Source organism: Papio anubis, chromosome 3 (genome assembly GCF_008728515.1).
Source record: "Papio anubis isolate 15944 chromosome 3, Panubis1.0, whole genome shotgun sequence".
Classification (NCBI taxonomy): domain Eukaryota; kingdom Metazoa; phylum Chordata; class Mammalia; order Primates; family Cercopithecidae; genus Papio; species Papio anubis.
This window is the reverse complement of record NC_044978.1, coordinates 144,768,778-144,784,541: the sequence shown is the minus strand read 5'-3', so window position 1 is coordinate 144,784,541 and position 15,764 is coordinate 144,768,778. Positions and strand designations below refer to the sequence as shown.

The 15,764-nt window shown below is 46.3% G+C and overlaps 1 protein-coding gene across 1 annotated transcript; it reads right to left on the bottom strand.

The window, feature by feature from the left end:
- Positions 1-4,452: 4,452 nt before the first annotated feature.
- PHOX2B (paired like homeobox 2B) lies at positions 4,453-14,590 on the bottom strand. The gene is made up of 3 exons (XM_003898623.4): positions 8,734-14,590; positions 7,709-7,896; positions 4,453-6,682 (listed from the first exon to the last, which is right to left on the bottom strand). The coding sequence occupies exons 1-3, from the start codon at positions 8,972-8,974 to the stop codon at positions 6,167-6,169; spliced, it is 945 nt and encodes a 314-aa protein (XP_003898672.1). The 5' UTR covers positions 8,975-14,590; the 3' UTR covers positions 4,453-6,166.
- Between the last annotated feature and the right edge of the window lie 1,174 nt (positions 14,591-15,764).

Here is a 15,764-nt window from a genome sequence, read left to right as displayed (position 1 = left end):
AAACAAATTTGTGCTGTAGTAGCATATGTGCTTCTTCAGTAATGCATTAAATAACAAGATACAATGTCTGCTCTAGTATTTATCATAATTTCAAACTTATGAATACAAATGCTCTATCAAGATAGCTTCAAAAACTATTGTGAAATAAAAATATCTGTGATTTCCACTGGCTACAAAGTCACAGGTACTGATAATTACTACTGTGGCTGTGTTGCCCACATTCATCATTGAAGAAAATGCTGCATTTCAGGTAGAGGTTAGTGAAATATATATGTAGTTTTCCCTTTTCCCCTTGAATTCTATCTATGAACCCAAGGTTGAGAACCCCTGCATTAAGCCAAGACTAACACAATTCAAAATGTCTACCATGGCGATGGGGACATGGTCATAGACTGTTTTCAGATAATCCTACCTGTTGGTCTAATGAGGTCACAGGTCTTTGCACTGCACTTTGCTTTCTAATGTGGAAATACTGTAAGGTGAAGACATTTAGTCATTATTTATCCACATAGATTTGTAAACAGCCACTCTGAAATGAGTGCTGGAAAATGAAAGATTCAGGTGGACTTGTCATTTGCGCCATCCGTTTGTCAGGATGGTGATGAATGAGTGTAGAGGCTGACATACTTTCCCATCCACCAACTGATGTTCTGCACTTCATAAATGTAACTGTTTTTTCCCTTCCACATTCCATGCCCCTGGCTACTTCTTGTCTTGTTCACTTACCAGAAAGAGACCCTGAGCTGCAAATATGTTGCCTTGCAGGAAACATTGTCCCTCCTCCTCCGGATTGCAAAACCTCTCAGGCCTTGGACTTTCTTCTGAGTCTGGCTGAGATTCTCATCCCAATACGGCTCTCCTGTTGCCCTTTCTAACCTCCACCTGCCTCCAGAGTCTCTTGCAAAATCTCCTCCAGGGTCCAATAGTGTGTAACCTTGTGTACTAAAATGAATTCTTCCTCTTGTGAAGGCTCTAAAGAGCAGTGGTTAAGGAACACACGCTCTGGAGACCAGCCAGCTAGGACTGGAATCCATTCCTGTTGCAATCCTACTAACTTTGTAACCCTAAGCATATTATCCACCTCCTCAATGCCTCAGTTTCCTCATAAGAAAAAAATGGAAATGGCATTTTATCTCACAGGGGTCATGAGGACTAAATACATTAAAGCTTGTAAGTTTAAAATAGAGCCTGGCATGCAATAGGCACTCAATAAATGTTAGTAGGTGTTTCTTGTCAGCCCCTGACTGATTTTAGTCTGTTCCTGTCCACCCTCAGCAAAGTTCTCCAATTCCAACCTTTGTACAGTCACTCACACTCTGTGTTCCTGGACTGTTGACTTAAGTGACAACTGAGGGCTCTTTTTAATTTTCTAAGGCCTGAGCTGGACAGGTCAAGAAAGGTTCCAGAAGTTACAGCATGATCAGTAGCAGCAGCAACCAGCAACAGCATCATGATAATCATGTCTGACATTTGCTGAAAATTTATACTATATTAGATGCTTACTGTATGTTATATTTAATCCTCTCAACAACTCCAAACTCTACGTAATTACTCACATTTTTGGTTGATAAATCAGACACAGAGGGATTAAGTTATTTGCCCCACCAGGTGACACAGTTCTCTTCTCTGAATTGAGGACCATCTCTAACCATAGGCTGTCTTCCTAAGGATATGCAGTGGTCACAGAGACACATCTGGAGTGAGTTATGGACAGCTACTATTTGCTGTGTTGTCTACTTCTCTCTAAAACCACTCTCTGATTCTCTACACTCTGCCATTTTGAAGGAGACTTGGCTTAGGGGTGGCTATCTGGCATCAGCTCTGCAGCTTTTGTGAAGTCACATGTGGTCCCAGAGTTGCCAGGAAAAAGGATGCCTTGATGAGCCAAAATGCAAATTTCTTAGGAGAGGAAAAGTGAAAGTGAGCTTGTTCACACTGTGCAGGGCTCCAAGGAAATGACACAATGTAAGAGACAGAGTGTCCTGCCACTAGGCTCCAACATATTACGGGGATATTATTTTGCATTTCATCATAAACTTTCCTCCCAACAGTTTGTTTCTTTGATCAGCAAGAGAAGCAGAGGTGACCCAAATTAAAATGAAGGTGGTATTCAAAATACTAGAGCTAGAGCTGGGTGCGTCCAGACATTTACAATGCAGTCCTCTCTGGGAAACTGGGATGGAGGTGAGAGGCATGGTTTTCTCACCAATCCCCAGAGTTTCCCTTGTCCTGGAGACAAGTCACTCAAAGTCGCTCAAGACCAGGAGAAGGAAATTTGGTGATCCTCATCAGTTTATTCACATCTGAAAAGATTTCTAGGGCCTTCTCTGGGATTTCCAAAGAAACCCTGTGGCTATTTGTTTTTCCTCTTCTTTCTCTATCCCTCTTCTTCCTCTCTCCACTCATTGCTTTCTTTTTCTCCATTGGTCTTGCCTTTTCCAGAATGCCTGTCCACTAGCCTGCCCAAAAGCTTACAGAGACTTACCTCATGGGCTTCCATGACTATAGGAAGGTGAACTTTCCTGTGGCCAGGCCCAGGACCTTGATTGCTCTTTTTGCCAACAAATTATTGCTTTTGTGGTCTGCCTGTCTCAGACCTTCTAAGTTATATTTACAACCGAAGACTAGAACCTAAGAGGTTCAGGAATTGCTGGCATATTAAACTAGCACAATTAGTGGCACTCTTTATAAACAATGTTATCTTGGAGACTTTACTGAAGGGCATTTAGAGATAGAATGTTTAAGGAATATTTAAAAGCCTTTTATTTTATTCTTTTTTTTTTTTTTTTTTTTTCCAGACAGGGTCTCTCTCTGTCACCTAGGCTGGAGTGCAGTGGCATGATCATAGCTCATTGCCACCTTAGCTCCTGGGCTCAAGCAATTATCCCACCTTAGCCTCCCAAGTAGCTAGGACTACAGGCATGTGCCACCACACTTGGCTAATTTTTCTTTTCTTTTCTTTTCTTTCTTTCTTTTTTTTTTTTTTCTTCTTTTTTTTGAGAAGAGATCTTCACATTTTGCTTAGGTGGGTTTCCAACTCTTGCCTTCAAGTGATCCTTCTGCCTTGGCTTCCCAAAGGATTGGGATTACAGGCATGAGCCACCACACCTGGCCCTAAAAGCCTTCTAGAAAGATGATTCAAAGTTTGATATGATGCAAATATCTGAGATTTCTGAATGAACTTGCCTGATCAAATGCAAGCCACATTTGGATGCTTGTGGCAAGAAGCCCTGATAAATTTAAACCAGATCAACTGCTAATCCTTAAACCAGAGGAGGCAAACTGTGGCCTCCCTTCAAATGAGGGAAACTGAATTATGTGTTGATTATGCCCAGTCAGAGAGGTACAAAGGTAAGTACCAGAAGTTTACACAGGGCTTCTGCTTGGAGAAAGTGGCCCAGTCAAAGGGTCCAAGGAAGAGGCAGGATTCCATTTTGGGGTTGTAGTGAGGACCCCTTCCCTCCAAAAGAGATCATTAAAGCTGCCAGAATTCTTCCCCTCACCTGTTCCCAAGGTAGTCCCAGTTCTGGAATTTTCTGATTTGTGTTTCTTATAGGGTAGTTTAGTGGTTCTCATAACCTCTAGACCTTAAAGCACATTGCTGGACCCCACCTCCAGAGTTTCTGATTCAGTAGGTCCAAGGTGGGTCCCAAGAATTTCTGTCTAGCAAATTCCCAGGTGAGGCTGATGCTTCTGGTACAGGAGCCACACTTTGAGAACCATTGGTATAGTTAAATGTCACAGGCTCTAGAATGAAATTTTCTCGTTTCAAAGGCTGGCCCCATCACTCATAAACCAGGGGTGCTTCAGCAGGTTAAGTCTCTGTTGCCTCCATTCCCTCACCTATTTAAAAGAAAACAGAGGATAGGAATTGTACCTGCTTCATGGTCTTGTTTTGAAGGATAGATGAGAAAATGCATGGAAGGCACACCCTGTTCCATATAGCACTTGGTCACCTGCACACATGGAGCTTGTCGGGTGTCCTGGGGTGTCAGCAGTCTGCAGGGTTTTGGGGAGCTGGACAGCCCAGACCTTGCCGGACATCACTGGTCTTGAAGGCACCTGCATGCAGAATCCACTGTCATTTTAAGTCCACCTCAAAGACCTGAATTCAAATCCTGCCTTGGCTGCTACTTAGTCCACATATCCGCAGCCAGATGTGGACTAAGATTTATCAGTCCCTGGTGTGCTTCTAGGGGACAGAAAAGCATGGACAAGAATCCTCCCTGCTCTCTGAAGCACTAAATTTTATATTTGGCTGAATTTGGCTGCATGGGTTTAGATGTCACAACCCACCTGGATGTCCAGAGCCAAGTGGGGTTCTTGCTATTTTTAGTACAATTTCCTTTATCTTCCCTTATCCTTTTGAAATAAAACTTAAAAAAATTACCAACCCAAAAAATATGAATCAAGAAAAAGAAGAATTCAATTGCTAAACTTGCTTTTTGTTTTTATTATCAACAATCAAGTTAATGGTACACTCTTGGAAAACTATATGCACATGTAGAAATATTTCCCTTTTAAATAGAAGCATTCATTATAACACATATAAATAAATTCAAAAATCTGAAACATAACTTATGACAATTATGTTCACAAACATAGTCCAACAGGAAAAAAAAGAAATCAGACAGACATGCACCTGATAACAAAAATATATACCATTGTCTGAACTGTGGCCTCTCTAAACACAAAAGATTGAACCCGTGAGAACCTTATTACACCATAAAGACACGCCATAGAGACTACAAGAAGAGAAAAACATTATACGGTCACGTAGAGGAGACGGTCTGTACTGATATTAACACGATACAATTGAGTCACAGAACACAGTTGTAGAAAGACACCGAAAAAGTTAAAGCCTCAACATTCAACTAATATCTAGAGTTTGTGCCTTTTAAAATAAAAATAACAACAAAAAAATCAAAACAGAGATGTCTAAACTGCGCGAAGAATGGAACCCTCAATATACAGTCCATCCACCATACAGGATGTGAGTCCAGTTCGGATCATTCCAACAGAAATGCAAACCGAGACACTTCTGCAAACGTGTGTGTGCCTTTTCCTTGCTCGGTAGATTTTTCTGCAGCCAGTTATGTGGACTGCAATTGACTCCAATCCAAAGCAGTGCCAAAAAGTTCAGTAAAAGCTGGTGGAAGAAGAAAATGCCAACGGGGTAGGCGGGAGCAAGGGGGAAAAAAAGAGTTGCGAAACATGAGACACATTTTGCAGAGTTTGTAGATGAAAAGGCATCTCATGGATAGGGCATCTTTCAGGGCCCAACGGCTGCAAAGATTCGGGGTTGGGAGTTGCAACTGTGTGGGGTTCCGATGCCCTAATGGCGGGATAGTGTTCAGCGAGGTGGGACAGGCAAGGGGGAGCGAGAAAGTCATTCCGGCCACCGGGACAGTCTGAGTGAGTCGTCGCCGCAGTGACCCGAACCCAAGGACAGGAATAGGAAGGGGGAGCTGGAAAGGCGTCCCTACTCTTCCCTGAAGAAGAGCCCCAAGAGAATCCGTGCTGTTAGGAGGGAGCGGATTTAGGGGTTCACAAGATCGAATCTTCAGTTCCAGCTGCAGCTTCTCCCCAGCCCCTCCTTTAATTTGTCTTTTTTTTTTTTTCTTATGTTTTTTAAATCTTTCTGGGTTGTTAGCTTTTTGTTTTTTAATGGTTTCTGTCTTCCAACTTTTTGTTTTTATTTTTACTTTTTTGTCTTTTTTTTTTTTTTCTAAACAAGTCACTGAGTTGGTTGCGAGCCCCCATCTCTTCCTGTCACCTGCTTGGGCCACAGTCATACATTCCCCGAGACAGACACAAACTGACACGCAGACACAGCCCCCTGAGAGTGCCCCCGCGTCCAGGCCGCGCTGCTCACAACCCCTGGTCAGCAGCAGGAGCCCAGGCCCCGATGCGTGGCCCCAGGCAGGTGCGAAGCCAGGGAAGTTTGTTTTGTTTTGTTTGGGAGTTGAGGAAGGGGGGTAGGAGTGGGGTTGAAATGAGGGCGACGCCTTTTTCCCTTTATTCTTAGAGCGATTACTTTAGGCCCTCGATGAAAAAGCCATGGCAGCAGCGACGACAATAGCCTTGGGCCTACCCGCTCGCCCACTCGCCCGCCCGGGCCCTGGCTCGCCCGCTGTCGCCGCCGCCGCCGCCGCAGGATCCCAGATCAGAACATACTGCTCTTCACTAAGGCGGCTTTGGCACCGTTGGGTCTTTGGAGCGAAGATAGGACGCTGGCGAAGGGGCCCCCAAGCGAATCCGGGATGGAGGTGATGGGGCCGGGGCCGGGAGCCCAGCCTTGTCCAGGGCCCCCAGCCGCAGCCAGGCCTCCAGCTGCTGCCGCCGCCGCGGCCGCCGCCGCTGCTGCTGCGGCCGCCGCCGCCGCTGCTGCGCCGCCCTTGCCGGGTTCGCCTCCCGGGCCCCCGGGCCCCGCCGCCCCTGGAGCTCCCGCCGGGCTGGGCCCGCCGCCGCCGCCGCCATTCGCCCCGCAGCTGGGGGTGGGGTTGGGGTTGGGACCTGGGCCCCCAGTGCTGTCCGGGTCGGTGCTCTTGGCCTCTTTGCTCTCGTCGTCCCTGGAGGAGTCAGTTTTTTTGCCCGAGGAGCCGTTCTTGGCCGCGGCCGCCGCGGCTGCCGCTGCGCGCTCCTGCTTGCGAAACTTGGCACGGCGGTTCTGGAACCACACCTGGCCCAAGACGGAAGGAGAGACGATGAAGCAGGGGAAGAAAGAGGAAAATGGGAAAGAAAAGCAACGATTAGGGTGGCCCACGTTCTACTTCGGCTTGTTTTAACACCCTCCTCCCCATGAGCCGTGGTCACCCCTGCGCGCACCCAGTCCACCAAGTCTACCGCTTCTTGCTGCTGTGCATCTTCGGAGAAACTATCTTAGGGGAAGTGAGCACGCCAGGGAAATGAAGGCTTGCGGCAGAGTTAAAAAAGCTACAGGTCCCAGAAAGACCCTGAAAGGGAAGGCCTTATTTTGGTGGACCTCTGTTCAGTCTGCTTCTTGAGCAAGCCCCGAGCTCGTCATTCAATCCTAAGCCTAAATTCTAAAGTTCAACTCTAATTGGTAGAAGGAAAAGGGATCCTCTGGGTTTGCTCCGACGCCCATCCCGGGCCTTTGGGCCTGGAAGAGCATGCGATGGTGCGTACCGCTTCTCGGTCGGGGGCTCACCCAGAGAGGCGCTGTGGCCAACTCGTGAGCGCACCTGTGTCTAACAGTTTAGAGTAAGTTATGGTTCTTGACCTTCATGAAGTTACAGACCCTTTGCAAATCTGATGCAAGTCATAGTTTCCGGGAAAATGCACCTATATGCCATGGGGCCAGGTTAAAAGCACTTGAGTTAGGAGGCATTTGGGAAAAAAGAAACAAAGGAAGGAAAGACCTATAATACGGGAGCAAAGTCTGCACACCTTCCACCATAGGCACTTCCTGTCCCCGAAATTGCCTTGTTCATCCACGTCCCAAGGCCCCCCATGTCTCTGCTCGGGTGGGAAACACTTCGCAGCTGGAAATAAAATGCCAAGAGCGCGCGCTCTAAGCCTTTCTCGAACATACAGCCACACCAAATCCAGTATTTCTGATCGGCCCTGGGGCTCTAGGTCTTTCTCACTCGAGGTTCCAGGACTTCGAATTTCACCAGCCGCCCCTCACCCCGACACCTCCCCGGATCAGTGCGGAGGAGCTGGGTCGGTTTCCAGGCGCGCGTACCTGGACTCGCGCCTCTGTGAGGTCGATCTTCAGGGCCAGCTCCTCCCGAGTGTAGATGTCGGGGTAGTGAGTCTCCGCGAAGACCCTTTCCAGCTCTTTGAGCTGCGCACTGGTGAAAGTTGTGCGGATGCGCCGCTGCTTGCGCTTCTCGTTGAGGCCGCCGTGGTCCGTGAAGAGTTTGTAAGGAACTAGATAGAGTATGACAGAGGAGATAGAAAGTGAGCGAATCAGCCAGCAGCGCGCCGGCCGTGGAGCTAGAATGTGGGGACTCCAAGGTCAGGTCATCCGGCAGCCGCTACCTACACCCGCGCAGAGAATCGCACGGAGAAGCTGCCAGAAGAAACCGAGCAAATTTGTTATCTACGGAAACCTGGGCTCAAACTTCGTACGTGGCGGAGTCGTTTCCGGCACAAGCGCCTTTGGGTGGATTGAAACAGCGCGATGTGACGGACTGGGGACAGTGCTTTCAGCAGGAAAAAACCAGAGAGGAAAAAAAATCCAAAAACCTCAGTAGGAGTATCAGGGAGCCAGGAAAGAAGTTACCAAACAGTTCCACTTTGGAAACTTTTCAATTCTCAGAAAGTTGACCCGGCTCAAAAGTTGGGAGAAAGTGCTGCAAAAAAATAATAATAAATTAAAGAAATAATCATAAAAATGACCAGCCAAAGAGGTGTGAGCCGCTGTCGGTTCTTAAAAAAAGAGACACTGCCAGTAATGAGCTTTACTCTTTGTTATTTAATTATTTTCTAAGCTTTACGTCTCATCGCAAAGTAAATAAATTATGCCTATCATTTTGGCAGCTTAAGATAATTTTGTTGGCGGTTCGGGTGTGACTAGGATAGTGTAACCCTGTAAGTGAATTACCCCTCCCTGCAATCGCTTCTAACGTGATAAATTCTTTCATTTGTGTAAGCAAATTTCGTTTGGTAAATACTAAACACATTTCCATTTTCAAATGCAATCAAGGCTTCCTATATACAGGCGGAAAGGCGGTTTCCTCCGCTGAGAAAGCTGAAGGTCCTTACCTGCGGCGTACGGACTGCTCTGGTGGTCCCTGAGGGTGCCCAGGCTGCAGGATCCCGGCGTGAGGGACGGGCAGCCGGACGTGGCCCCAAAAGTGGTCCTTATCGGGTTATACTGGAAGCCACTGGCCTGGCTGCAGGAACTGAAGTCAGCATAGGCTGAAGCCAGGCTCGAGGTGTCCATCCCAGCCATACAGGACTCGTAGGCAGAGGAATTGAGGTAAGAATATTCCATTTTATACATTGAAAAGGTTCTGGATGGCTCAGCCAAGTGGAAAAATGAAATAAAAGATGGATATGGAGAAGGTGGCTGGAGTGGGGAGATGTGCACAGCTCAACGCCTGCCTCCAAACTGGCCTCCTTACTACCAGCAGAGCCTAGTTTTATGAAAAAGCCTCCTATGAGATGCCTTGTCTGAGGTCTCTAGAGCATATAGTCCTCATAATAAACTTGGCTCTTTCCACTTGGACAATAGCAAAGCGGTTGGTCTTATTGCTGGCGCTTTTTACATGACAATAACTCATCCGTCTATTGGGCTGGCACTGGGGAACTGAGCTGTCCAACCTCCCTATCATTGATTCCTGCATCTCTAATTAGAATTTAATACCACACCATTACGCACCGAGCCCCTGATCCTCCCTTCTAACCAGCTCCCTGCCCTTTAATTCAATCACACTACTTGGAAATAATGAAAGTTGGGTGACGATTCTCCCTGATCCAATTTCCCCGAGCTTTTAAGCCTTTTTAACTGATCATATACCTTAGGCATAAATTGAGATAGTGTGTGTGTTTTCCCCCTTTTACGTCCTCTTCTTTTTTTTTCCCCTCAGTTAGGGAGAAGAAACCTTGATGTCATAGAAAACCTGTTTTGTAAGAGTGTTACACGCTCAATTTAACAACAAGCCTACCCCCCGAAGTGCATGAAATGTTGTAAAGGACTGGGACATTGGCAAGACTCAGGCGCCCTGTAACATAGAGTAAGTGGGTCAAGGGGGTTTATGTGAACGATAAGCGGATTTCTTTAAAAATACACCTGGTAGAAGGGGTTAAAAAAAAGAGAGAGAGAGAGAGAGAAAGCATCTTATAAATTGCATTTCTCCTTGCAGCTAAATGTGCTTTCAAGAGACTCAGGGTATACAGCCACTTAAAAATAATAATTAAAAAAAATCTGAGGAAAGCTTTTGAATGTAAAACATCTGGATTCTCAACCGTTGTGTTCTTTGCGCTCAGTTCTGTGTCTGTTTGCATTAGCGCAAGGTTTGCATTTGGTTGGTTTGGAGTTTCAGTGAGGTTGTTCGTTTTAATTACGCCATAACTGGCAAGCGAGCATGAAGCGTACCCAAATGTATCTCCTCTTTCATCTCTTTCGGGCGCTCTCCCTCTTTCTCTCCTCTATTTTATTTCAGGTGCCCACAATCCTCCACAGACCCGGGGACTGTGTCTGTTTGCCTTTTAGGTTTGCGGACGACAGTGAGCGAAATTCTTGCCATGTAAATGCCCAGGCAATGGCTCCAGGTCGGGCACCTTTCTTGTCCGATTCCTCAGGCTTTTGGGTGCTGGCAGCGAGGCACAGACAAAGAAGCGAGCAGTGATTTGTGGACCTCGGTGGCCCCATGATTTAAGCGGAGGGTAATTTTCATTTGGTTCGTTAGGCCCTAGCAGAATGAGGGAAACTATTTCATTAAATCCTTCCTCTCGGTGGACAAGAGGGGGAAAGCTTAGTTGAATCGCCGTGTGGTGTAAACAAACCCTGGATATTTTATATGAATTAAATGTGTAGATAATTAGTTTTATTGCATTCATTACCCCCTTTATGTGCTCTGTAACAAGTCAGTAATTAAAGTAACAAACTCATAAAGTCTTTATAGGGGCATTTAGGCGTTCAGTGTTTGCCAAACTAAGTGGTTTAATTCGATGCTAGTGCCGGGGAGTGGATGGGCGCCCGCTCTCCCCTGCCACCGTGTTTTATTGCGCACTAAACTGCTGCGGACGCAGTAATGGATTAAACAGGGACAGCGGTCCCCCAGCCTTGTGCTTCTCTGCAGGGTGAGTTTCAGGCTCGTTTCAGGTGGTTGCAAATCCTCGGTGCGTGAGGAAGCGCTAAAGTCGGGAGTGCAGGGAGCCGGACCTACCGAGGATCCTGGTGATAGTTTTACGGGGAGGGCTGATAGTTTTATTGCAGTTGTATGTTGTACAATGCGTATTTGATAAAGAAGGGCCCTTGGTGACCAGTGTGCACTTTTTTGTGCACGGGGGTGAAATGAAAATAAATGTGTACAAGGTTTTACTGCGGCGGGAAACAAATTGCAACGCTCTAAATGGTTTTTCTTTATGGTCACCAGACAAGAGGAGAAAAGGGATGCAAACATCTGTCTTCAGTCCCCTAAACCTAAAGGCCAGCTAAGACGGATGCGAATCCAAGTGCTATTACAGCGGAGATTTGTCTTTATTTATCCTGCTCTCATGAATATGAATCTGCATTTGGGCCGGGAGGTGGCTGTATCCCTTTGGACTCCACACATGGAATTTCCCCCACGCTCATCCCCCTCCCCAGCCACTTAAGGGAGGTGGGGGATAGGTTGTCAAGCACAAGGCTGAGATCGTCCAAGTTTCTTCGTTCCCTCGGATTTCGGGTTGGGGGATGTGCTTGCTGGTTTTCTGAACGCAACTCTGCCGCCGAGGCCTGCACTCGGGAGATGTGGATGTAGGGAGCACAGGCCGGGTTGTCCACCGCCAGCCCGCTCCTCTGCTGCAGGGTTTAAGCGCGTTTCCCTGCAGAAGAGAGTGACCAGGAGTGGCCAGGAGGTGATGTGTTTCGGCTCCAAGGCCTATTTTTGACAGTAACTAGGTTCACACTCCACTTGGTGCTAGAGTCTTAGTGTACCCGGGGTGTGTCTCCGCGTGGTGCAGAGCGCGCACTCTGCTCCGGAGGTACGGCTGGGTGCCGCGCCACTGCTGTGCGCCCCGGCTCTGATCCCTACGCCTGAGCCGACTGCAGGGCAATTTCACCGTGGGTCCTAAGTTTGCTGACAGTCCCCAGGCCCCGTTAGTTTTTAGGGAGGAGGCGAGACTAGGACCTAAAAAGTGCTGGGAGCTCGGAGTAGAGGGGTTCACGTTGGCAGTTTCTGAGGATGGCTCTTAGGTGAAGATGTGGAACTTGGAAACTTAGATGGTGCACAGAGGCACTTCCTGGGCGAAAGGGAGTGTTGGGGTGGGGAGTTCAGTGAGCAACTCAGGGGACCTGGATACTGACGGGGCGTCAGAGGGTGTCAAAGGGAGAAGCTGAGTGATCTGGGCGAGGTCTCTGCCGAGCAGCGCTGGCAAGGGAAGTGCTTGACCGCGGAGGGTGTCGGGGAGCGGTCAAGGGGCAGGTCCGGCGCTCGCTCCCTCCCGGTCCTGGGGTCCCTCCCCGCCTCGCGGTCCCGGGCCGCTTAGCCAGCCATCTCCGGGCACCCCCTGCTGCCGACCGCCCCGGGTCGGGGTGCCGTGAGCCTTCTGGCCTTTGTACCACCAGACCTTTCAGCGCCGGGCCCACACGGTCGGATGAGCAAATGTGCTTGACTTCATTTTCCCCTTTGTAGACCTTGTAGGTTTATTTTGTTCAGTGTCACCATCCCTCCCCCACCACCCCTGGCCTATCGTCCCTCTGCCCGTCTTTTGTGGCCCGGGGTCCTGCTTCTGCTTGGAGATGAAAGGCGTGCGGGGCTGGGCCAGGCCAGAGCCCCAGCTCCAGCGCCCTGTTTTGTTCCAGTTGTGCTTTCTACACGCGAGCTCTCCCCTAAAAGTTGTACTAAATGGTTAATTTAATTATTCCAACTATAGACCAACTGCTTCAGCAGCCTCCACCACGCGTCTGGGAGGAAAAAAGAAACCATCTATAAGAAATAATCTAATAAAAGTGAAGTGTAGAAAAACCCCTCCTGATTTTCAACCGGCACAAATAGAATTAAGCTTCAGCATCCTTTCCCCAAACAGACCTTTTGTCCGGATCACAACTTCAGCCAACCAGCAATGTGTACAGTGCCTGCTATTTATTTTAATAGAGGCGGGTGGGTAACAGGACGGATTGATAGATAAATGACTACATGGATAGATGGATGAGTTTGATCCATCTGCCTCTGCCTTCCCTTTCTTAGTATGCGCACACGGTTGACTTTTTCCCCCTGCCGATTTTCTGAATCAATAATGGAAAGGCAATGCTATGTGATAAAAGGAGGGGAAAAGGCCATTTAAAACACCGAAAAGGAAGAGATTACCAGCATATATACTATCAGAAAAAAAAAAAAAAATGTTTACATGCTACTCAATACCAACTGAAAAAGGTTGAAAGTTTAAAAGAAACTTTTCTTTCCTTTTCTTCACCATTCATAGAAGGGTTTCTTTTTCTTCTTTTTTTCCTTGAAAGTCAGAAAGAATGTTAGAAGACAAGGAAACAAAACAGCAAACAAAATGCCATTGTATTGTAGTAGCGATTCATGGGAAAACGCTTGTCAGCCTCCTAATGCCTCACTCCTAGGAGGCTGTTTCGAGGCTGTTTTACCGCAGGCGAAGCACAATAACATGGGAATGAATAAAATATTAAATACCAGTGAGAGTTTCAGAGGAATTCTCTTTTTGATTGCTTTATTTGATGCTGCATCCAAATTATCCCAGCACAGCTAGCCCACTGTCTGGCATACTCAACACAGAACCAACATTCCTTCAACCGAGAATGAATAGACAAGATTTGTCCTTGGGTTTCTCCAAAAAGACTTCAGCAGACAGCAGTCTTTCCCACTCACCTGCACTAAGAAAATAACCTAGACAGAATTTACTGGGACACTATTTCCACGGAACAGAAAGCATACCAGTCACAGTAGCCCCATATCTGATGACCCAGTACATTCTCATAGCATTTTAGAATTTCCACCACATTTTCCATTTGCCTAGCAACCATGATACACGTTTCATAATAGAAACTCTTTGAGGTTCTGGTAACTAACCTCCTGGCACTGTGAGACTAACAATTATTAACTGATTGACAATAGCGTATACAAAGCAATTAACACAGTGCTTGGCACATGGAAAGAATCCAGTGACTGTTAGTCACCAGTATTATGATGATGGCAGTGATGATGATGTTGGTACAGTCTCCTAGAATTGTATATTAAACACTTGACTTTGAGATTTAGATGGTGCATAGACACAGCATTTTTCCTATTGCACGTTTATAATGCATGTGGAAGAGGGTAGGCTAAATCAAAAAGCAGGCTCTAGGATATCAAATGGGAGAAAAGAAAGCAACCAGGCAGATAATTTTATTTTTTTGGAATTTACTGGAAGGTATATTTGTATTAGATAGGTTAATTATGTTTTGTCTTACAATATTATATACAGTATTTATGCATAATTAATATGGTGATTTATGTTGTATGTAATTGTTAGTATGTTCAGGGTGATCTCACTTTGAAAGGCATTTGCCCTGGGTTAGCTGTGTGGGTTTGGGTTGAACTTTTATGGCTAACTCATAGATGATGCTTCTGTATCTGGATTAACTTTGAAGGTACCCCATGTGTATGTGTTATATAGGTGATGGTGTACAAATCTCCAAAATGCATTATTTTAAGAACTTTTCAGGACATTTAAAAGCCCCACTCCACTCCTCCCCTCCTCTTCTCTTCACTCCCACAATGCTATAATTAGCAGAAGGGGCTGCCTGTTACCTTTTTGCTGGAGTTTGGCTAATAGTAGTAACATCTGCTGGGCTGGTCGGTGGGGAGACATGGGGTATTTAATGTAAAAGTGACACAGATGTAAAAGTGACATCTGCTTGTAACAAAGGAGAACCAAAATTAAATTAGCTAGGAAGCCCTCTCTGTCTAAACCCAGAAAGAAAAAAAAAAAAAAAAAAAAAAAAAAAAGCCCTATTTGAAGAAGGAGGGAAAAAAGTAATCATGAGCCCTGACCAAGCTTGAGGGTGCAGAAGAGAACTTGTAGATGGGATTATGATTTTTTTGAGCCAGCAGCTCCCAAAATGACTGGAGGAGCAGCATCCTAAGGTAGCAATGTCCTAAGACCTTGAAGGCAACTTCTTACGCTCCAAAGAAAATGGTCAGACAAGTTTATCTTTCTTAGCCAAGCAATGGCCTGAGCTGTGTAAGTATAGTATGGGCTGAGAAATCATTTTCAGGTTGAAGACAGGAAGGAAATAAGGGCAAAACCTTCAGAGTTAATAATATCTCAGTATATTTTTGGGTAAGTTTGAGCAGAAACAGATTTTCATTTAACAGCTATATTCAAACTCCTACTTCCAACTACTATAGATGAACCATTTTTCACCAGGCACATACATGTGCTTAGGAGATTGCATTTGGCAATCAAAACTGCCGTGGTGCCTAAAATAGGGCTCAACTGTGGCACAGGGGTGGGAGTGGGGGTGGGGGTGAGATATGCTTAGCATCCTCCTAACCATTGTTCTAGGAAATCACAAGTGTTACAAAGGAGCATCTCTCTTCCTTTTTCTTATAATGATTTCCTAAATTTCTCTAAGTGGAACACATTATGACAGCTTTATATAACTTGATTTCACAATGATAACAGAAGCCACTGGACAAGAATTCCCTCAACCTCCTACGTTTCAATCTATAAATCGATCAACTTCTGCACCCACTCATTCTCCATTGCTCCTGCTACTTGGAGGAGGGGAGCCTAGTCTTATCTAAGGCCAATCCCTCTATCATACTTTGGAGTTTGATCTCTTCTGCTAGCTCAAGGACCCTACCCAATTCTTCCTCTCTCATGGATCTTCGAACTCTCATCTGCTTGTCTGGACATATCCTGTTGTTCTCTAAACATGCTCAAGCCATGCTCATACAAATTACCAACCAACTCTTTATCCTTCCTTGGCCACAACCCACCACCACTTACCTCTCGTCTGCCCTTTACAGTCAAACATCTTGAAGGAATTATCTCTTCTCACTGTCATTATTTCTTTACTTCTCGATCACTCCATAGCGTCCTGTAATATGGCTTCCACTACCCTCATGCAAATTAAA

What these genes read in the sequence shown, in the direction of transcription:
- PHOX2B (XM_003898623.4), bottom strand. Translation starts at nt 8,974, where the DNA reads ATGTATAAAATGGAATATTCTTACCTCAATTCCTCTGCCTACGAGTCC. An exon ending in GAGCAGTCCGTACGCCGCAG is followed by an intron (nt 7,897 to 8,733) that starts GTAAGGACCTTC and finishes TACTCTATCTAG; the next exon opens with TTCCTTACAAACTCTTCACG. An exon ending in TCACAGAGGCGCGAGTCCAG is followed by an intron (nt 6,683 to 7,708) that starts GTACGCGCGCCT and finishes GTCTTGGGCCAG; the next exon opens with GTGTGGTTCCAGAACCGCCG.